A 21,988-nucleotide genomic window follows, 5' to 3' on the forward strand; every position below is an offset into this window, starting at 1 on the left:
TCCTGCTGCAGCTCCTGGTGTCTCTCAGTGCCTCCCCAGCCCCCACTCTTGAATCTAGCTGCCTCCAGTGGCAAAACCCATTTAAAACACAGCAACCCCCGCAGGATCCTCAGCTGTGCTCCCAGCAAGGGCAGCCTGGGGCAGGAAGGGGTCTTGGCTTTATCTTTCCCCCTCATCCACTGGGGGGAGGGGGTTCCAGGGTGTGCAGGCCTCCCAGGGGCTGGCAGAGCGTGTCACAACAACTGGGTCCCGATGTGGGGTGTGGGGAGCAGCCCGGTTCCCCACACTGCCTCTTGGATGGAACCCCAGGCCCTGGGCTGAGGCGTGAAGGAGGAGCTCAGAGCAGCTCAGGTGTCTTCTCCAGCTTCTCTCTCTCCAGCCTGGGCAGGGAGGCCTTCTGGTTCCTTCCAGTCCCGCCACTCCTTAGCTGTGCAACCTTAAGCAAACTGTGTAAACTCTCTGAGCCTCAGTTATTTTATCTCTAAAAGTGGTGACGGTAATACTTCATGGGCAGAATCTCTGCGCAGATCAATTTAATTAAGGGAGGAGAGTTAACATTTACTATATTTAGTACACATTACCTTCGAAGATAATTCAGGCAAATGCGCCCAGCCTGGACTTGAGCCCATGATAGCTGTGAGGAAGCCCCAGTTCCCTTCCTCCGTGGGGAGGGGGACAGCCACTCACAGCAGTTCTACGTGGCATCTCCTTCCTGGTCCCACCAGCCTCACACAGGGGTCTACTTCTCTGTTCCCGAGCAGATGGCCCATCACAGGATGCTCATGGCAGGGCACGCTCACACACAGCCTTCCTGGACCTCCATCCCAGACAGCAGTGTCCACCTTCTCTGTGTCTCTCAGGCCCTGACCCTCGGAACAATCTCTGACTCCAGCAAGAGCCCTCACATCCAGAGCTCACAGCCCCCACACAAACTCAGGCAGGTTGGTGGCCATGCAAGGCATGGTGATGATGACCACCTTGCCCAATGCTGGATCAGAGAAGAGTCACGGGCTTCTGAGTCTGGCTGTGCATCCATTCCCTGGTGACTGTCACCCCGCAATGGCCCTTATGGGTAGACATGTATGTGTGCACAGAGCAGGGTGCACTTAGGCTCCCACACACGTGCTTGGAGCGCCCGACACAGCACATGGTGCAAACACACCCCCACAGAGAGCTGTGCAGTTAGGCACGTGCGCCCTCTCTCTCTCTCTCTCTCTCTCTCTCACACACACACACACACACACACACATGCGTGCACACATGCATGCCCTGTGGGCAGCCCTCCAGCACTCCCCCTCAGATGCCAACACTCAGCCAGCAAAAGCCCCCAGCAGACAGATGTACAAGGACACCTCCCACCTAGAAGTAAGGTCTAATGAAAACCCCGTAGGACAGCCCCTACTGCAGAGCATCTTCTATACCCAGACCCCTAGGGGTGCTGGAGACCCAAGCCGGGCTTCTGCTCCTGCTCTTTCCAGCTTCTCACAAGAAGACAGGTGGCAGAGAACCCCTCCCGCCCAGCCCAGACCCTGTTTCCTCCTGAGCCTGCTCCCCTGTTTCAAGCAGGCTCTCCTTTCCATCCCACCCACCCATCCTGGGCCTCAGTGTCACCCCAAGAGTGAGCCCAGGGGTTGACCAGCAAGCACCAGTCAGTGGAGACAGTGGCCTTAAGCAGGTCCTGATGCCCCATCCCCAGCCTTGGATGATGTCAGCTGTACAAAACCAGTCAGGCACGTTGCCACAATGCAGACCCCCGGGCGTCATCTTCTGAGGTGACAGGACACTGTTGACCCCAGTATCTCTGGAGAAATGTGATGAAAACGAAGTCCCCCAGGTCCATGGGCCGGGGAGAGGGTACCTGTGCTCCCTACGGAGCTGACCCTGCCTCTTTGGGCACCATGGAAGTGACCTTTACAGAGATATGGGGCTAGAACCCAACACTTCCTGGCTCCCTGACCCTTTGCCCACAAGCACACCTCCAACCCAAGGACCCCTTTCCACCCCCAGAAGTATCTAGCCTCATTAGGAAAGGGGGTGACCTACATTGGGAGTGCCGCTGCTGCGGCAGGCGCTGGCCGGCTGCTGGAATAAATTTACACCATCTGAGAGGGAAGTCCCCACCCAGGATGGAGAACGGGGGACAGAAAAGAGCTGGGAGGCCTTGCCAGAAAGATCTCCAGGTCCCACAGCCTCAGGGGTGCTGGACTTGCTCCTAATCGTCCCATGGCTCATTGTCTCAGTCCCAGGGGCAGAGGCACCAGAGAGAAGGGCTGAGCCCCAGCAGGGCACTGGGCCTCCTTGGCTGGGCTTTGCTGAAAGAACCAGGATGGGGGGTGGGGCCGAGGAGCTGCCAGCAATCAAAGGCAGAAGCCCTGGGCGTCCTTAGCTCCTCGGTGTCGGTGTCGTTCCTGGGCCTTACCTAGGAATTTCCTAGATGCAGGCTCTCAGTCCCCACCCCAGGCCCACCCGGCTAGAATCTGAATTTTAACAAGACCCCATATTCAAGTTCGAGAAGCACAAGACCAGATGTCTTCTCTGCCAGCAGGCCCTGGCGCCGTCCAGGAGGCCGTGCCGGTCCATCTCCCAGACCCCATCTCGGGAATGGCCGTGACCTGGGCACAGGGGGGAGGATACTGACATTAACCTCCTTCAAAAAGCCTCTGCGTGGGGAGAAGCCAGGACCATAGCCACAAACACCAGTAGAGAGTGTTCCTTGTGCTCAGAACAACTCTCTGCGATTTTGCAGATGGGGAAAATGAAGCCAAGGAAATTAAGTAACTTGCCTCAGGTTAGACCACGGAAGAATGAATACAGCTTTGGGCGTGAGCAGTCTGGTGACAAAGCGACTAACTCAGCTGCCTTTATAGGCTTCCGGGTCCATTCTCTTCCTGGTCTGCTCACACGCGGAGGTTCCAGGTATCGGAGGGAAAGGCAGAAGCGGGAGAGGCAACCTCTCGTTTGTACAGTACTTCACAGTTTATGCAGCATGTCCTTGTCCCTGGTCTCCCTGGACCTGAGGAGGCGGGCCCCTCCCGCTGGGGAAGAGACCACCTGAGCCGGGTGGGACTGAGACGCCAGCCCTGACCCCCGCCAGGCCCCTCCTTCTAGGAACATCCGTGCAGTGCGGAAAGGCCCCAGGTGGCCAAGGTCTTAGGAAAGGACTTGGAGCGGGCTTTCTAGAACCCCTTCTGGTGGAGGGTTGGGTGCTGAGGTCAGGAGGGAAGCCAGGGGTGGAGGGTAGTGATGGAACAGGAGGCAGCAGTAAGAGCAGAAAGCGCCACGTGCTCCCGCCGAGCTGAGTGGGCGCAGCAGCATCCCCTGGGGCCTGGGGGTGGGCGCTGCTCCCCGGGGGAGCACCTCTCCTCAGCCCCACGGGCTCCCAAACCCACGGAGTGCTCAGCTTGGATGGTGGGGGGCGGTGGCCTCTCTGTGCCCCTGCCCCTTCAATTTCTCCTACAGACAGAGGTTAATCCTCCAAGGGGAGCTGGCTCCGACCTCAGCTAGAAACCTCCAACACACCCACCACCAGTCTGCTGTCCACAGCCTTCCTCCATCCTGTCTGCCTCCCCCAGTCCAGGGTCCAAACCACACAAGTGCTTAATGCCCATTGAACCTCAGCCTGGGGGTCCCTGCCATTCGCCTCCCCCAAGCTCTCCCTTTGGTCAAGTGTCCCTGGTTGAGGACAAGGCTTCTGCAGCCCTCAGCATCCAAGACTCACAGAATTGAGAAGCAAAAAGGGCCTTCGTGGTCACCTGTGCACCCACCTCACTCTGCAGACTGGTGAAGGTCACAGGCAGTGAGAGGCACCAAGAGGGTGGAGGGGGACCTGGACTGCAGGGTGGCCTGAGCGGAACCCTGTTTGGTGGGGACTGCAGGGCTGGCCTCTCCACCTGCTGCCTCCAGTCTGGCCATCTGGGCCCTTCCAGGAAACATGCTCAGTCTCTTCCTGCCTGTCACCCCCATAACACACACTGCCCAGGCAGCACGGAAGCAGGTTTTTAAAAATCTCTCTATTGGTCCTTGGAACTGGCCGACCTTCCTGGTTCATTTTAAAATGCATACCCCATTCTCACCCCGAGCTTCCTGCATCCTGGTTTCCTTGTTGAATATTCCTGATCCCAAACAGATCTTCTGGGAATCAGAACAGAAAAGCCCTCTGAGTCATTCCTCATTGGAGCCCCTCTCCATTGTGAACAAACTAAGCGTGCTCATTGAGGCCATGGCTAGGGAGTCAGGCCATGGCCTTAGGCAGGGGGCAGAAGAGGCCTGATCTGGGGTAGAAGGGAGACCCCAAGAAGGGACAGACTGCCTGAGCTCCACCTCTTTCCTCCCCAGGCACCCCAATATTACATAAAGGCCCTTCCCTGCCTCCATCCCATGCTATCCATCCTGCCCAAAGCAGCTCCACAGGGCCCCTCCTTGCCTTTGGTGTCTGGAAAGTGGGAACAAGGTTTGTTCATCCAGGCCCCAGACACAGCTTCCAGCCAAACCCCAAAGAAACCAGATCGGTTGCTTAAGAAACGTCCCTCCTTCTCCTGCCACCCCCAAGCTGGCTTTCCTGGGCTCCCTCTTTTGGCAGTGCTGGAGACTGTGGCAGTGGGGAGGTGGGGTGGGAAGAGCAGGAAGCTGCTTCGGGTTTCCCTCCTGCTGGACTTCCCCCGCCCCCTCCACGTGCTCGGCCTCCCCCCTCCCCCGCTGCCGATATAGTTATCTAAGCTGCCTGGTGTCAGTCTGAGTCATGCCAAAGCAATGCCCAATGCGCCCTGACAACCAGGAGCCACCCTTACCATCTCCCCCCAAACTCGGACAGCTTAGCTCAGGAAAAAGACAAAGTGGCCCCTGGGACAGAGCTGGGCGGTTGGGACCCCCGGTCAGACCACCCTCTCTGCATTGTCAGAATGGGCCTGGGGCTGCTAAGAGCTGCTTTCCTACTCCAACTCAGGATGTCCATGTCTCAGTGGGTCAGGAAGCCAGGTGGGCATGGTGGGGCTGTACCCCACCCGCTCCCCCGAGGCTGAGTCCACAACTCCCACCAAGGGGGCATAAGGCTTCTCAACCCATTTATAGATAGAGGACCCAGTGTGTAGCTGGGGGACACCCCGAGTGAGTTCTTACAAGCCTGGTTCCACCCCCTGCCCCTGGGTCGCCGGAGGGCTGGGAGTAGGGCCTCGGGCTTGCCAAGGAAGAGCTACAAGGCTTTCCTCCCTTGTCCACTCCCAGCCACGCCCCCACCAGGGAGGCTTCCCTCACAGCTGTGTGGGGCCATGTACAGCCAGGGAAGGGCTCCTCTGCACCCTTGTCCAAGGACAGCTGCCCGGAGGCCAGCAATCCCATGCTGAGGGCATCCTGCAAAGAGGCCGGGTCCCCGAGGTCTATTCCAATACCTCAGACAGCACAGTCCTCCAGCCTGCCACCACCACCCCCCACCCAGCCATCCTCTGTACCAGCCCTGTCACCAGCATCCCTTTCCCATAGCACCCAAGCTCCTCAGGCTGCAAATGCTGAGCTGGGCAGGCAGACGGCACAGGGCTCTTGGCTGGCACTCCCCGTGCTGCAGGGACTGGTTTCTATGCCACCCAGGCCTGTCATCTGGCATGGGCACTGCTCTCCTCTCCCCTCCCCTGCCCCAGCTGCCCCCTCCCCAGCAGAACCCCAGCTCACCTCCCCAGTGCTGTGAGATCAGAGTAGCTCTGTGCCCTGTGTCTTTGGGCTGCCCCCATGTCGAGTCCTGAGCATTTCCCCAACCCCGGCAACTGCTCCCAGGCAGGAGGTAACAGTGGCTATCTGTACAAGGCCAGGAGACCCAGCAAAGACGGGCCCCCATTCCCTGTGTCCCAGCCACCTTGCACCCCCACCGGCCCTTCCTGCCTTCCCTCTGGCGTACAACACTCACCTTTCTTCACCCTGACCGCAGGCTCCTTAAATCAAGTAGCTCTAAACCGTCCAATGAGACCCTCCCGGGATTCCTGGAGAAATCCAGACAGCACTGACAAGCAGAGCTCAGTGGGCACTGAGTCCCCAGTCCACCGGGAGCGGGGACCTGGCGCGCAGCACACAGCACGGGGGAGAAGGAATGCCTGCCACGGCTGCCAAGGGGACGGGGCTGCTGGGTCAATAACAAACTGAGAAGGAAAGAGGGAGGGACCGAGGGAGACAGATAGGAGAGGGGAAGAAAGGGGAGAGGAGGAGAGCGCGCGCGTGTGCGCGAGCAAAGAGACGGAGCAATGGAGTGACAGCTGGGGGTACATCTGTGATGACAGCGACAGTAGCACACACTGGCGAAGGCGCGCGCACAGGCACACACACACACACACACACACACACACACACACACACACACACACACCAGAGGCGCTCACGGCCAGAGGGCAGCGCTCACCCTTGAAATGTAAGCATTTCCGTGGAAAAAAAGCACCTATGGAGTAATCGCTTCCCACTGGAGAGGAGGAAAGCTGTTGAAATCTGTTTGCCTGTGGACCTCCATCTTCCTTCCCCACGCTCCTCCAAGCTCTCCCTGCCCCGACCGCCGCCCCCCTCTGTGTCTCTCCCCTCTCTCCCCTTCCCTTTGGCGAGGAGGGGCAGGACCCACGCGGCCAGAGGTCCCTAGGAAGGCCCTAGGAAGTGGGGCTGTCTCCCGTTCAGAGGTATGCAGGGCAGTGTCTTCCAACCTGCTTGTGGAGAAGGAAAAACGAAACCCTTTTCCTGGTCGAAGGGTGATTTATTCCAGAGAGGGTAACTGGAGGGATGCACAGGGCAGCCCATCTGCCTGGCAGTCCTTCAGAAAGGGGACCTGAGCCACACACAGTGCTTGTCACATGGTCACACACAGGTCACTGAGCCTCCGGTGACCCCAGACCAGGGCTATTTAGGGGAGTACAAAGTCAGGGGGCGGGGCAGGCAGGCTGCGCACTCAGGGGCCTGCTGCAGCTGGCTGACAGGTTGTCTGTAGGGCCGGGGTGAGCTCAGGAGGAACCCGGGGTAAATGCAGCCCACCCCACCACGCTTGGCTTTTCTAGGCTCCTTGCTCTTATCTAGATGGGGTAGGCATGGAAGGGGAAAAAAATGGTATTCGAAAATTCAGAAGCCTCGTTACTAAATCATTAGGGCAAAAGGTTGGGGAAATTGATATTCCAAGAGATGGCAAGTGTGTGACCCAAAGACAAAGGAAGCCAGGGAAAGAGCACAGCCGGGGCACAGACCCCTAAGGGAGCCTTCTTTGAATCTCTTAAAATCGGCCTGACAAGAAGATGGCATAGCGCGTGTTGGCAATATGTCAGGGATAGCCCAGCGTCCCTCTCTCATTTCACCTGCATTCCTCAAGGAGGGGCGGGTTCACCATGGGGTCAGGTGCAGGGAGCAGGTGGAGAAACTCCCTTGACTCAGGATGCCTCTGACAGATGCTCCTTTCTGTCTGCTCTGCTGGATGGCCGAGGGCTCAGACTGCTGTCCCAGGAGAGAGAGCACCTTCTACCGCCTGGACTTCCTCCTCTCCCCTACACAGCTCCCACGTGCATCCTACCTTCAACTAACTGCACCCACTCGCCTCTAGACAGACCTCTGCTTCTCCAGCTCCTTCCCTGAGTCTGGAACACTCTCTTTCCCCATGGGTAGCCTCCCCCTTCTTAAAAACCCAACCAGAAAGTCACCTCCTTTACGAAGTTTCCCTGGCTGGTCCACAGACTTGACCATCTCCAACCTACAGCCTTTCTTTAGGCCATCCTTGTGATTCTTATTGCAGATTCTTATTGCGGCTTTCTGTGGTGTGGTTTATCTTCTTTCATATCCTATGAGCTGTTCCGGAAGAGGGACTCTGCCTCTCCCACGGCCCAGTGCCTTCTTGTCAGCTGAATGAGAGAGAGAAGGGGAGAGCCCAAGCCCAGGCATCAGGGGACCCAGGGTCTAGACTCTGTTGCTCATTAACGAGCTATTAGTTAGCTAATGAACCTGACAGCGCCAGGCCTTGGTTTCCTGCTCTGTAGAATGAGGAGGTGGAATGATTGAGATCTTTGGTCTCCCTTCCGTTACTGGCACTCTATGACCTCAAGCACCTGCTGGCTCCCCAGCTCCTGGGTATAAAAGATGGGCCCCTCCTAGCCTCACAGACCTTGATCCGTTAAACAGCCTCTGGGCTGAGTTATCAGGGCAGAGAAGAGGGAAGGACAAAGTAGCTATGAGAGCTAGGGGGTAAAATGGGGAGGTGCTCACCCCCGGGAGCGTGGCTCCCAACAGGAATCACTTCCCTCGGTGTGTGCGTGTGTTTGTGTGTGCGCACAGCTGTCTCACGTTGCCGTCTGTGATCACAAAGCCACGCCGAGGTGACAGCCAGGACTCGGAGCAAAGAGGTACCTCTTGATACGCCGTCTGCTGCCTGTGCCCTTCTTGAGGCTCTTTGTTGGGTTGTCTGACAGCCAAGCAAATCTCAAAGAAAAGCTGCTTTGCAGGAAGGCATGAGATCATTGTGGAGAGGCAGGGAGAGAGAAAGGCGAGAGGAGGCCCAGGGGAAGGAGAAGGACAGGCCCGGCTAGGGGCAGGAGGACAGGGGTGTCATTTCTCTGCCTCCATCAAATTGTCGCAGGACCTGGGGGCCAATGTCAGGATCTGAAACAGGGACCAATCATGCGCGGGTAAGAGGAGGAGGTCTCTTAATAACCCACTGGGGGAGCAACCCAGAAAGACCAGGTGCCTCACTTTCCCTTGAACCCTTTGCTTGGAGTCTTCTTCACCAGGAGTTCTGAGCCTGTCTGCAAACATAATACCGTGAGGTATTATCTCCTGCACTCAGCAGGCTGCTAGGAGGTCCTGGGAGGGAGGCTGGCCAGCCTGGTGCTTCCCTGACGTGGGGGTCCCGTGAGGTTTTGACAATGGCCAACCACCTGAGCAAGCAGAACAGGGGCCCAAGTGTCATCCTGGCAGCTCTCCCAGGAGAGAAGGCTGGGCTCCCTCAGTGTCCAGGGTGGAAAAGCACAGTTTGGTTTATGAGGCAGGAGTTGAACAGGACTTGAAATGATGAAAGCCATTAGGCAGGGCAGAATAGATGGTCTGTTGCTGCTGAGGCTCCCACGCCCCTCCCTACCCCCACCCCACCCCACCCCAAGCCCTGCCATCAGGATCTAGGGCTTCCTGCCCCAAGGAAGTTCTCTTTGTCTCACCTGAAGTGCCCATTCCTTAGTGGGTTTCCTCCCAGGCCTTCAAGGGAATCAGAGCACAGCTTCAGTTCTAGAGTCTCGAATCCAGATCTCTAAGAGGGTGAGGCTCCATACAGGAGGAAGGAGTTCAGCACGGTCCTGAACCCTAAAGGTAAGGGACGAGACCGAGAGATCTTACAGAATTCCCTCCCCCGTCAAGTGGCTGACTCAATGGAAATCACAAATATTTACTTATTTAGTTCAAAAAATATTTTTGGAGTCCCACGATATGTTAGGTATGATGCTAGGTGCTAGGGAACGGAACTCACTCTCTCTTGCCCACTATTAGCCTCCCTGCCAATAAGGTGAGAGAGGCAATAAATGAGAATAAAATAAATAAATCATGTTGCCGAGAAACTAGAAAGTGGTGAGATGAGAATGAAGGGTGAAGGGGTAGGATGCTGTATCTGGAGAGGCCAGGGAAAGCCTCTCTAGGAGGTGATGTTTGGGCTGAGATCCGATGATAAGAAGGAGCCAGCCATGTAAAGTTCTAGGGGAAGAGCATCTCGGGAAAGGGGGACAGCTGAGGCAGAAGCCCTAGGTGGGAAGGAGACTAGCTGTTTGAGGGAGATTTCAACTCAGGTTGAAATCAGAGAGAACGGCAGGGCCGGCTCCTGTGGGGTTTTGAAGCCGTATTACAGAGGAGTTTAGATTCTGCTCCAAGAGCAGTGGAAAGGCATTGGAAGGTTTTAAGCAAGGGAGTGATGTGATTTGATCTTCAGAAGGCTCACTGGCATGGCTCTTGGAGAATGGGTCACAGAGAGGCTACTTAGGGGCCGAGCACATCAATCCAAGTGAGAGTTGTTGGCTTGGCCCAGGGTGGAGCAGACGGACTTACAGTGTTTGGGAATAAGGTCTGCAGAACTTGGTCGGGATAAGGGGAAATGGTAACAATTCAGTGGAATATGCCCCAAATGGTGAAGTCTCAAGGAGGGTGACATTCTGGGGAGGAAAAGCCTGAGTTCGGTTTCGAATAGGTGAAGTTTGAAATGCTCTTGGTGACTCCGGTGTGGAGATATAGTGGGCAGTCGGGATGGCCTCAGTTCTGCGAGGCTGCCCGGTGTGAAGGAGCCAGAGCTTGCCCTAAGGGAGCTTCTGCCCCAGCTGGGGGACGGAACCTTGGGGGAGAGAATCTGCTTTGCTCTCCACTCCTCCCGTTTCTACACAAGAGCCTGAAAAACCTGTTTCCTTAGGGGAAACGAACCCCCACTCTCTTAAGACTCTCTGTGTTAGAACCGTGGAATTTCTTCCAGCTCAGGAGTGTCATGTTTCTGTGCACCTTGGCTCTGAGCAAGCAGGTAGACAGACAGAGTCTCCCTCCAGGAATAGGCTGAAAGCTCTTTGACCAAGGAAGACAAGGACAGGGGTAAATAAGCTTTCCTAAATCCCAAAGATCTGATCATTCTAAGCATGTGACAGCTCTCTGACAATTTTTAGAAGGCTCCTCTGCTTTCATTCAGCCTTTTTCTACAGGTGAAAGAAATTGTTGAAAATGAACATCAAGGGTGGTCTTACAAGGAAGACTAAGGGGAGACTGAGCAGTCCCCTGCAGGGATGGAGGGAACTGTGAGAGGGAGGAGGGGATGTGGCAACCAGTGCTGGCCCCTCCAGCTCAAGCCTGTGTGTGGATTACAGGCTGTCTGTGTGTCTTTTGTTTCTGTCTTGACCAACAAGTCCATGTACCTGTGCCCTTCCACCCACTCCTTCCAGCCAGCAGATCTTGAAGCAACCAAGAAGTGCACAGAGAACTCAAATGTTCCCACATCATAGGACCTGTTCGAGAAAGCTGGCCATACTCCAGCCACAGAGCTGCCACGAGCCTCCAAGGGAGGGGAGGGGCCTCTCAGGGCCCTGGTTCCATCATCTGTAAATCCAGATGAGCTCTAGAATTGCATTATCCCACACAGTGGCCACATTTAAATTTAAATTAATTAAAATTAAATAAAAAGTCTGAAATTCAGGTCCTCAGTCATAAGAGCCACATTTCAAGGGCTCAATAGCCACATGTGACTAGTGGCTACTGTATGAGACAGTGCAGAGCCATAACAGCCCCATCATTTCAGAAAGTTCAATCGGACAGCATTGCTTTACAATAGTGGTTCCCAAGCTATGGTTTCTGGACCAGTGGCATCAACACCATCTGGGAGCACTTTAGAAATGCACATTCTCAGGCCCCATGCCAGACATACTAAATAAGAGACTGTGGGGTCAGGGACAAACCTTCCAGATAATTTTATTTTTAAGATTTTATTTATTTATTGGAGAGAGACAGCACAAGCAGCAGGGAGGGGTGGGGGGAGAGGGAGAAGCAGACTCCCCACTGAGCAAGAAGCCTGACTCAGAGCTTGATCCCAGGACCCTGGGATCATGACCTGAGCCAAAGACAGACGCTTAACTGACGGAGCCACCCAGGCGCCCCCTTCCAGTTGTTGCTAACACATACCAAGTTCGAGAACCAAAGCTCTAGTGTAGACTAATATTCTCTCCCACTATCCATCTGAAACTCAACAATCTTATACTCACTCAGCCTTCCTAGCGCAAGTATGATCATGACTCATTTTATAACCGAAGAAACAAACCCAAAGATCACAGCTCTGTCTAACCCAGGGCCAGAACTCTGGCCCCTTGACCCTTCCTTGGTCTCATTTTTTATTTCATCAAACTTGCCCATGATCATTCCATATTGAAAAAAACAAAAGGATACAATTCTGTATCTCTGCGCCGGAACTCCCGTGCACTTAGAAGAGCCAGCTGCTGAGTTTTGGGGAAGTCAGAATATCGCGATGGACGATCTCTGCACCGAGTGGCCGCCGGGGTGATTAGAATGTCTCATGAATGTGGCACAGCAGTCAGGAACCCAGATCCACTCCCGCTGTACAGACAAGGGAGCCGCAGCCCCAGGTGGGACACTGTGCTCCCACGCCCGTCAGCTCCTCCCTGACCGTTGGGACCCAAGTCAGGCCTGGAGAACAGAGAGATTAAGAGCCTTAGAGACAGACCCCGGCTGCGTCCTGGTTCCATCTTTCGGGGCCGGGTGACTGAGGCAAGCAGGCAACCTCTGCAAGCCTCTGTTTCCTCCGCTGTGAAGCCCCAATAAGAATAGAACTGCTCGCTGTGTGGATGAAATAAGCCCATGGATGTGAAGGTGCCCCGCACTCAGAATCTTCGATGTTATTATACCAGACAGTAGGAAGTCGACCTAGTTTTTCTATTCTTTTTCTTTTCAATATAACCTGCCTTTTCTTTGTGTTCTCTGACCTCAGATTTCTCTTAGCATGTGAGCTCAGGCTTGCGTCCTCCAAGCCTATTTGGGAACCAAAGAGGCATGGGTAGCCCCTTCTAAGTGGCGTCACCAAAGGTTAGCTTTTGCCAGTGGGTAGCATCTCTGGTCTTCTGGAACCTACCTGCAAACCTGGGTAAACCTGATCGCACTTTTCAGCGAGGAAAGAGCCTTCCTACAACGTGGGGGAGACGCCAAGCAGGGATTGGGTACAAGAGAGGTTGTTGTGTCAGGCTTGAAACCTAGAAAGCCCCATGAGGGGCCCTGAATTCCAGTCTCAGCCCACCACTTTTGGTCTTGTGACCTGGAACAGATGGCTCAGTCTCTCTACCTCTGTCTTTCCATCCTTGGGAAAAGGGAGAATGATGTGCCCGGTGCACCTGCCTTGAGTTTCCCGATATCAGAGGATGAGTGCTATCCTCATTGTTCTCTAGGGCCTGGGCCTCAGCTTTCTCTGGAGGCATTTTCTAGTATTATCTGCTGGGAAGAGACAGAAGCCGCCAGTCTGCCTGTTTCCTCCCCGCCCCCCACCCCAGGAGCCTCGGCTGGGCTCTCACATGCTGCCATCTGACTCAGCTCCAGTGCTACCTCTCCCCTCGGTTCCTGCTGATGCTCCTCCTCTCTCTAACTTGAATCTATTTTTTTCTCTCATCGTCTCTTCCGTCCCACCACCCCCTCCCCAAAAACACACCCATGTTCTTGCCCCCCCTTCCCACTTCCTTGTAGCGGTGGGTGTCCAAATGAGGCTGGAGTTCCTGCAACGCACGTTCTGGGCAGCGACCCGGCAGGTGGGTGTGATGGCGCCAGGTCAGGAACAGAGGACTGGCCGACCCATCTGCAGGGAGGAAGGCCAGCTCCCTTGGGGTGCCCCACTGCCCCTCGGGCCCCCTCCCAGATCCCTGCCTCCTCTGCCTGTCCCAGCTCCCGGGCCTCCGCTTGCGGCCTGGGCGTCTGCTCCTGGCCTGCCTTACCAGCGGGGCTCTCTCCGCGCAGCCCCAGGAGGGGGCAGGACGTACAGTGTGCACCCTAAGTAGGCCCTGAACATACCCCCGCTGTTCCCCACACGTGAACACACCACACGAATGTCACACGCACACCACGCAGACGTCTAGCTTGTAGAAACACACGTGCGCAGAGGTATACACAACGTACAGCTTCTCGTCTTCCTTCCAGTGCAGCGCTGTGGAGGGGCCGTGCCCTGAGAGCTGCCAGGACAGTGTGAGTTCTCCCCCAGGGGGAAGAGGGGGCAAGTGGGAACCATGGGGCCCTAAACCACACCCTCCTTACAGGCCAACTCCCCTCCTTCCCAAACGTCCCCCTTCCCTGCCGTGCTGGGCCGCAGAAGGCACCTTGGCACGAGACGTGGAGGGCTCGCCACACACCAGGCCAGGCAGGCCACCCGGCAGTCAGGGCCTGGCCGTCACCTCCTTCTGGTCTCTCCCCAGGAGCTGGACTGCTTGGTCATCGACAACAACGGGTTCATCCTGATCTCAGAGCGGTCCCAGGAGGTAAGGTATCCGGGAAGTGGAAGGAGGGAGTCCGGTCATCCCTCACGCAGCCAGGCCTGTCAAGGGCAAGCGGCCCAGGAAGTCGCGGTGGCTTAGGGCAGGTCAGAGTGAATGGTCTGAAGCAAGCGGAGTCTCTTCCTGAAACCAAGTCAGTGTAGCAAGATCACAAAATGCAGACACTTTTCCACTCAGATGGGCAGAGAAAATGTTACTTCTTTATTTTGTCTCTACCGAATCGGGCCTCGTCCCACAATTGGTAGGGAAACGGTCCACACAACGGGGAGAGGCTCAGCAGGGCTACACCGCAGGACCCCGCGTGTTCTGTGCTCTGGCTATGCCACTGACTGGCCTGGCCTCGGGAGCCTCCTCCCAGAGCGCAGACACCCTCGGACTCATCATCCCCCTCCCCTCCGTCACCTTCCAGCCTCCTTAGTCCATTCGCACCACTACTGGGTGGCTCATCCAGAGAGAGCAAGCACCAGTGTGGTTGGGTGAGGGTGCTCTTCTGAGTCACAGACTTCTCATTGTGTCCTCATGTGATGCAAAGGGCAAGGGAGCTCTCAGGAGTCTCGGTAATAGGACACTGACCCCATTCCTAAGGGCCGCACCCTTGTGATCTAATCACCTCCCAAAGGTCCCACCTTCTACCCTCACCTTGGGGTTAGGTTTCTGCATATCCCCTTGGGGGGACACATTCAGACCATAGCAACCTCCCCTTCTATCTTCATGGGGCCTAGGAGCGCCAAGCCTCTCCCACTTTGAGCTCCTTTTCTGTCTAGACCTCCCTTGAGGAAAATTCTACTCTAACACACCAAGGCTGACCCTCAGTTTGTTAGGGGGGATACAAAGGAACGGAGGCAATCATCTTTCATCTGGTAGCCTGGCTGCACACCGAGCCTTCCCCCGGGCACCTGGATGTCTCCCTGGCCCCGCATGTGCTCAGAAAGGCAGAAGAGAAAGTATCATCATAATTTTGTATTTGCTGAGCCCCAAACTGGGCCCCCAAATTAATGGCTTATTTAGCAAGGAATCAAGTAAAAAAGAAGGCTGTTCAAACCTGAACCAAACTCAAATATATTCACCTAAAGTATTTCCTTGCAACAAGCCAGAAGCGCTGAAACGCCCTCCAGCCTGAGCCTCAGCGGAAGGGATACGGTATAAGCTCCGAGCTGTGAACTACTTGGACTTGTAGTTCGAGAATTTGTAGGGCAAGGTCGGTTACCGCAGGGAAAAGGGCCTTCTCTGGAGGGTGAGACAGGCTGCCGGTCCCAGTCTAGTCCCCGGGGTCACCCTCCTGCCCGGCCCCTCCCCTGGGCCACTCCCTTACTGCTGGGGCGGAGTTCATTCACTTCGCTGCACTTGGCTGGTCTTACGGAATGAGGACCGATGCCTTTAGGACCCTGAACGCCAAGGCCAGGCATCCCGACCCCTGGATTAAACTCCAGGGCTGGTGCCCGGGCTCTGGGAGCAGTGTGTGGACAGAGTCCCTCCTCTCACCCTGAGCAGGTCTGACCCGGCGACCTGAGCTGTGTCGGGTTCTGAGAGGGCACGAAGGGAGTGGCACCCGGGCCAGAGACAGGGAGGGGTACAGCAACTCTGGAACAGTTATCTATCACTATGTAATGTTTACCCCAGCCCACAGAGACACAGAGCGACAAGACGGAAGTCACTGTCTTTCGGAACCTAATTTCGGCCGTGACATCCCATCACTTTTACTATAGTTTATTCCTGAGAAGCGAGTTACTAGGTCCAGCCTACCAAGAGGCTGGGACCCTGTTAAGTCATTTCAGACTCGCCCTACCACAAACTCCTCCCCCTTCCCAAACACCCAAGTGCTGGCCCCTCCTCCAGCTCTTTCATTCCTCCCTGCCCCTCTCTTCCCTAAGCCTCAGAGTGCACTGGGGGGACTGGCAGCAGCAGCGGCGTCTGGAAGCTGGATAGAAATGCAAGGTCTTGGGCCCTGCGCAGACTAAGGGAATCAGAAACTCTGGGATGGGGCCCTCCAGCTGTGCTGTGACAAGCCCTCTGCTGCTTCTGATGTGGGATGAATCTCCGAACCACTGCCTAGGCTTTAACGCCAGCTGCTCTTGCTCTGGATGCACTTTCCTGGCTGGGCTAATGTGCCAGAAGGTCCAGGCTCCTCCTTCTCCTGCCAAGGTCCATCCAGGGGCCTGGGGAGAAAGGACTGCCCCTGCTCTGGGGCAAAGATTCTTCCCAAAGTCCTCCCCAGCCCTTCCTCACTGAGGCCCTCCTGCCCAGCAAATAGGGTGAGTGCAGAAGGCCCAGGGCACCATCTGCGGTGTGTTGGAGGGAGGGGCGGCTTGGATCTCTCCTGGGCCTGGTGATGTTCCAGGCCTACTGATTAGACATTTTGTCCCCCTGGGCCTCTCTTCCAGCTCAGGGCTCATTCTTACAATAAAGAAAGACAGATGACAGGATTACAGCCCTCTGTTGGGGCCTAGAAAGAGAAGCAGACAGCTGGGGCCAAGAGAGGGACAACAGCTCTGTGGATCTTTGTAATGTTTACAGTGGATCTATCACCCAGATTTGGGGACCCCAAGTCCTATCACTTGCCTGTGTGTAGCACCCACACAGGAGAGCTTCAAAATGGACCTCACCGGGCAGCAAAGCTAGAAAATCAGATGCCCCATCACGGTGTCTTTCCCTGAGGTATTGAATCTCTCGGAGGGCACAGCACCCTCTCCCTCCTTGCCCCCAGCCCAAAATGCTGAGCTTGCCTTGACCAGGGCAACCCTTTCCGCCCTCACAGGGCCTCTGATGTGCCTGTCTTAAGCCTCAACCCCTGTTTTCCTCAGCTCCCCCTTCTTCCTCCCTGCCTCCCTACACACCTACCAACCAAGTGCTCCCACTCAGCACAGCAAGCAGGCTGTCTTCCAGTCACTCCCGGTGCAGTGGGCATGGTGGGTGCAGTGCAGGAGAGACCATGGCCCTCCAGCCCCCACTCCTCACCGCCTGCCTCAGCACATCTCCGGGCTCCCCCAGGCTCTGGCAGCAGAGCCTTCCTGAGGTCAGGGCAGCCTCATTTGAGCAGCTCAGCTGGCCGCCTGACCCAGAGAGGGCCCATCATGGCAGAGCCCTCTGGGCGGCTCTCTCTGGAATGCAGTACTAATGCCCACTTCCCCACATGCTTCCCTGGCCCCACTGTGGGGCCAAAGTCAGGTGTCAGGAAACTACGCAGCTCAGGGGAGCCAGGGGGGCTCTACACAAGAAAGGAGCCAAAGGAAATTGGTCCTCACAAGGAGCCACGCACAGTGACTTTACTCTGGTAACTCATTTAATCCTCACACCCTGTAAGCTTTTAGAGTAGAAACTGAGGCTGTCCCTGGGTAAGAGAGGCTATGAGACATCTGCTCCATCCCAGAGTTGGCTCTCCCACCCACCCTCTGGTCCCCCTTTCCTCTGGGGACATAGCTTCACACAGGCATGCAAATTAGCCTACGCCAGGGCTGCTGCCCTGCCAGCAGGAATACTCATCAGTTCCGCATTCTCTGGCGACACCTGCCCCATCCGCTCCCTGCTCCCCGCTTGGCAATCCTGCCTCATTACAGACAGGAAACACAGGCAGCCCCAGGCCCTTTCTATGCAGCCCTAGAGCTCAGGCAGTCCAAAGGACCATTGCTTATTGGTGGATTGTCCCCTGTAAACGTGGAGTCCTGCCCGCTGTGAGCAAACCTAAAAGGTAGTGCTTGGGGCCACAGGGACCCGGAGCTTCCAGAGCCCTTGTATAGCGCTATGGCTGTGAAGAGCCTACAGACCCTGCACTGTGCTTTGGGCGCCATCCCACAGTCAGTCCGGGTGCCCTAAACTGACCAGGGTCCTCCAGTTTGAGGGCCTGGACTTTGGCTTTGCAGGATCGGGAACTAAGTTAATCTGCCTATTTGAGGTACTGATTCACTCGGGTGAGGTTCAAATGAAACCATCAACTTGGAATAGTGTTCTGCGGTCAGGAATACAGCCCCCATGACAGTGATTTAACCAAATTAGTAGATGAAGGTAGCCCAGGCCTGGTACTGTCTCGTCACCAGTTGTCCCCATCCTCAAGATCACAACATGGCTATAGGAGTTCCTGCCTTCTTGTCCATTTTCCAGACAAGAAGGGGAGGGCAACAGCCATGAATGAGGTCCTCCTACAGAGGCCGCTCCCTTTAAACAGATTCCCGGATGTCCCACCCGGCAACTTTGCTCACATTTCATTGGCCAGCTGTAGCCGCAGGGGAGTCTGGGAAATGTAGTCTTTGAGACGAACATAGTGCTACCATAATTCAAGTCAGGATTACCTTCCGTAAAGAAGGGGAGGATGGATATGCTCTGTCAGGGTGACATAGCCTAGAAAGTCATGTTGTTTATGTACAGAGGAGGATACATTTTTTCCCAACATCCAGGAGCTTGTCTTCTCAGAATCAAGTGTCGAACCACAGGGCTGTTGGTGAATAAGCCTAGTTTTCGGAAAGAAAAGGGGACAGCCTTGTGGGAATTTGCACCAGCCTCATCAGGAGCCTCCTTTCCACCCCGCTGCACTTCCCCAGGGAGAATACTCAGATCACTCATTCATTCCCCTGTCCATTCACTGAATAGTAACCATCAACAAGACATCGCCATCGCATGGTCTGCGGGAAGCCAGGAGGTAAAGGTGTGCCCTGTAGGATCTCGCTGTCTGGTAAGGCAGGAACACACACACACCTGGTCACTGGAACAGCAAAAATCAACCCGCAGCTGATGGATCACTTGAGCTGAAGGAACTTCAGGTGGCTTCAGGGCTGCACGTTGGAGAACAGCAGGACTGGTTACCTCACACCTTTCCACTTGCTATTCTTTCTCTTAAATGCCCTCGACTCCTCCCTGCTGTCCTCTGCCCTGCCCATTGTCCTGCTCCAAGAAGCCTCTCAGGCCTCAGAACAGCTGGGCCTTCTGGCCAAAGAGACCACAGAGCTCAGACAAGTCTGCACGTCCTATCCAGCTCTCTCTGGGCTGCCCCCTCGTGCCTTTGTCGTTAGCCTCTCAGTTCCCAGCACAGAGGAGGGAGGCCTTAAGTCCAGCTGGAAAGGTGACAAAAGAAAGACTTCTTGGAGAAGGACAAGGAAAACTCCTTGGAGTGAGGACTGAGGAAGTGTTGTCAAGGCAGAGAGAAGTGCCCAGGCCCCCAGCGGCTCCTTATCATATGGCCGCCGCAGACGGAAAGCTCGCTGTGTGCCAGATGCTCGGCTCGCATTATCCCCTAACTTAACCCATGGCACGCAGTGGGCAATGCTGGCGCCAGGATCTGAATCAAAATCCGATGCTTAAGCGCAGGCTCTTTCCTCTCTGCCATGCTGAGAAACCAGCAGAAGCAAGAGACCAGGGCAGGTGGGGAGGTCAGCGTAGGGGTGGGGCTGGAGGGCAGCCTGAAGGCAGAGCACAGCAGGCTAGAGTGCCAACCGCCTAGGCGGCCTTTGTGGGCTTGGAGGGTACAGCCTGGCCTTGCACACAGCGGTGGGCGTTCACCAGTGCTGGCTGATTGGGGCAGGAAGGACGGATGAGGGGGAAGGAAGATCCTGTTTTGTTCTTCAGGAAACACACACAAAAAGAGAGAGAGAAAGAGACCAAATCCCAACTGTGTTGGCAGCAGGGCTGGGGACTGAGAGAGAACCCCGTGAGGAGGGTGGAGTGGGCCGCTGGGAGCACAAAGGTCTGGGTTAGGCGAGGAGTTGGAAGGTGAGTGACAAACCCACAGGGCACCGCTCCAGTGACGGGGAGGGGGAGGGAAACCAAAGGCCACTCCAGGGTTCTCAAACTGCACTTGGCTGGGCGGTTTAGGATAAGGAGGCCAGTGAGAGACAGAGCAGAGCGCTGCTTTTGAACCTTTTTTGACCATGACTCACAGAAAGAGATACATGGTACATCTGATCTAGGACATACACACGCACCGTATACAACAAATCAAATTTCACAAAACCTCGTTTAACCTGACTTCACACACAATTCACACCTAACTGTTCAAAGGAAGTCTGTGCCTTCAAAAAAAAGATCCGATTGTAACCCCTAGATTGATTTCCTGGCCAACTAATGGATTTCTTAGAGTAACTTAGAGTTCGAAAAGCACTAAGATAGAGAGTATGGCAGGGGAGCCCGTTAAAGGGGGAGGGAGCCGGTGGAATGGGTACAGTTCTGATTCTGTTGAAAGGTATCTATGGGGGGACCCAACCCACCCCTGATGTCTGGAGCTCAGCAATGAGCCCTGGCCTAATATGGAAGACAGAAGTCCTCATCCTGCTCCATCTCTCTCCCTCTCCCTCTCTCCCCCTCTCTCCCCCCTCTCCTTCCCCTTACCCTCCCCCTCCCTTTCTTCCTTCCCTCTCCTCCCCTGTGGCCCCTTTTCCCCTCCCCCTCTCCCTCCTTCTCTCTTTCTCTCCCTGTCTCCCTCTCTCTCTCTCCCTGTCCCTCTCTCTCTCTCTCTCCCTGTCTCCCTCTCTCTCTCTCCCTGTCTCCCTCTCTCTCTCTCCCTGTCTCCCTCTCTCTCTCTCCCTATCTCCCTCTCCCTGTTTCCCTCTCTCTCTGTCTCCCTCTCTCTCTCTCCCTGTGTCCCACACTCTCTCTCTCCCTGTCTCCCTCTCTCTCTCTCTCTCTCTCTCTCTCTCTCTCTCCCTCTCCCTCTCTCCCTGTCTCTCTCTCCCTCGCAGATGGGAAGATTCCTGGGGGAGGTGGATGGTGCTCTCATGACCCAGCTGCTCAGCACAGGGGTGTTCAGCCAGTAAGTGGGACATGCTTCTCCCCAGACCGAATACACACAGAACAAGCAGGAGCTGATGCTAACTGGTCCCGACAGATATCAGGATCCTGACCTCAAAAACCCATAGTGAAAGCCCCAAAGAGCTCCCAAAGCAACCTTTCTGAAGCCGGAGACTTGACATGAGGTGGAGAGGCGTAGAAGGTCATATGGGCCCTTGGAGGGAAAACGAATTTGCTGCTCAATGTCTTTAAAGCAGTCCAAGCGGAGAGATGGAATTGTCTGACCCGCCTACCCTCACTCCCGCACCCTCAGGAATCCGGGTGAATGGGAACCCTGCAGCAAACTCCCCCTGGGTGGGGAAGGGGGTGGGGGAAGTCCCTTATCCTGTTTCTGATTTTCAGAGTGACCATGTATGACTACCAGGCCATGTGCAGACCCCTGAGTCACCACCCCAGTGCCGCCCGGCCCCTGGTCAGCGTAAGTGTCACGCCAGACCTTTCTTCCCACCTGCTAGCCCCAGGACCCCACTCTTGACTGGGACCAGAAAGTCCTGTGGAGCCTCTTCCCCCCACCCCCCACCCCGCACCCCTGCTCCCTGTCCTCAGCCTGCCCCCACCCCAGGCCAGTCAGTCTTCTCTCCCGGGCTTCAGGGAATTGTTCTGGTGGTCTCGTGAGATAAGAGGCCTCTGGCAGAGAAAGCAGACCACAGCCCCTGTGTAGCTTTGTTCCTACCCACACTTGCCAGCACTTTTACACATATCATAAAGGATCCCAGAAACGTCACCGAGCAGCTCAGCAGGAAGAGAACTCGGCTAGTCTACTCCTAGTCTTCTCGATGGGCATGGTCTAAGCCCAAGTGTCCACCCTACAGGAGGAATTTATCAGATAACCCAGCTGTAAATGCTCCCTCTGCTGGGAAGGGGTGGGAGGTGGTGGCAGCCAGAGGGGGAGGAGGGGGAAGCCCCTTCCCCCACCCCCGTTGAGGTTTTTACTGGTGGTGCCCAGGAGCACCCTCTCCCGGGGCCTGGGCTTAACTGTGTGTCCCCTCTCCTTCCCAGCCAATCTCTGTGCTCCTGACTGCTACCAGGTGGCTGGTGAATGAGTTCTTGCTGTGAGTGGGGTCTTGAGGGGGGTGGAGGGGGGCAGACACGGGACAACACACTGGGGCGACTTCATGCAGGTGTGCCTTATGAGGGAGCCCTTTGAGCAGGAGCTGCATGAGGTCCCCGGAACCCCAGAGGAGCAGGCGAGATCCCTAGGTGTCTGGCGCCCGCCCCCTACACACTGC

The 21,988-nt window shown here is 55.8% G+C and overlaps 1 protein-coding gene across 1 annotated transcript in view; it reads left to right on the forward strand.

The window, feature by feature from the left end:
* The window catches only part of CACNA2D4 (calcium voltage-gated channel auxiliary subunit alpha2delta 4), a 109,369-nt gene that overhangs the window by 79,945 nt on the left and 7,436 nt on the right, over positions 1–21,988 (forward strand). Inside the window, exons 27-32 of the mRNA XM_045775451.2 lie at positions 13,192–13,253; positions 13,639–13,683; positions 13,911–13,973; positions 20,651–20,721; positions 21,102–21,177; positions 21,759–21,811. Of these exons, the coding sequence (XP_045631407.2) occupies positions 13,192–13,253; positions 13,639–13,683; positions 13,911–13,973; positions 20,651–20,721; positions 21,102–21,177; positions 21,759–21,811 (370 nt within the window). The remainder of the gene's footprint in view (positions 1–13,191; positions 13,254–13,638; positions 13,684–13,910; positions 13,974–20,650; positions 20,722–21,101; positions 21,178–21,758; positions 21,812–21,988) is intronic.

The sequence above is a fragment of the Ursus americanus genome, chromosome 25 (assembly GCF_024610735.1).
Source record: "Ursus americanus isolate L20-20 chromosome 25, mUrsAme1.1.p, whole genome shotgun sequence".
NCBI lineage: Eukaryota > Metazoa > Chordata > Mammalia > Carnivora > Ursidae > Ursus > Ursus americanus.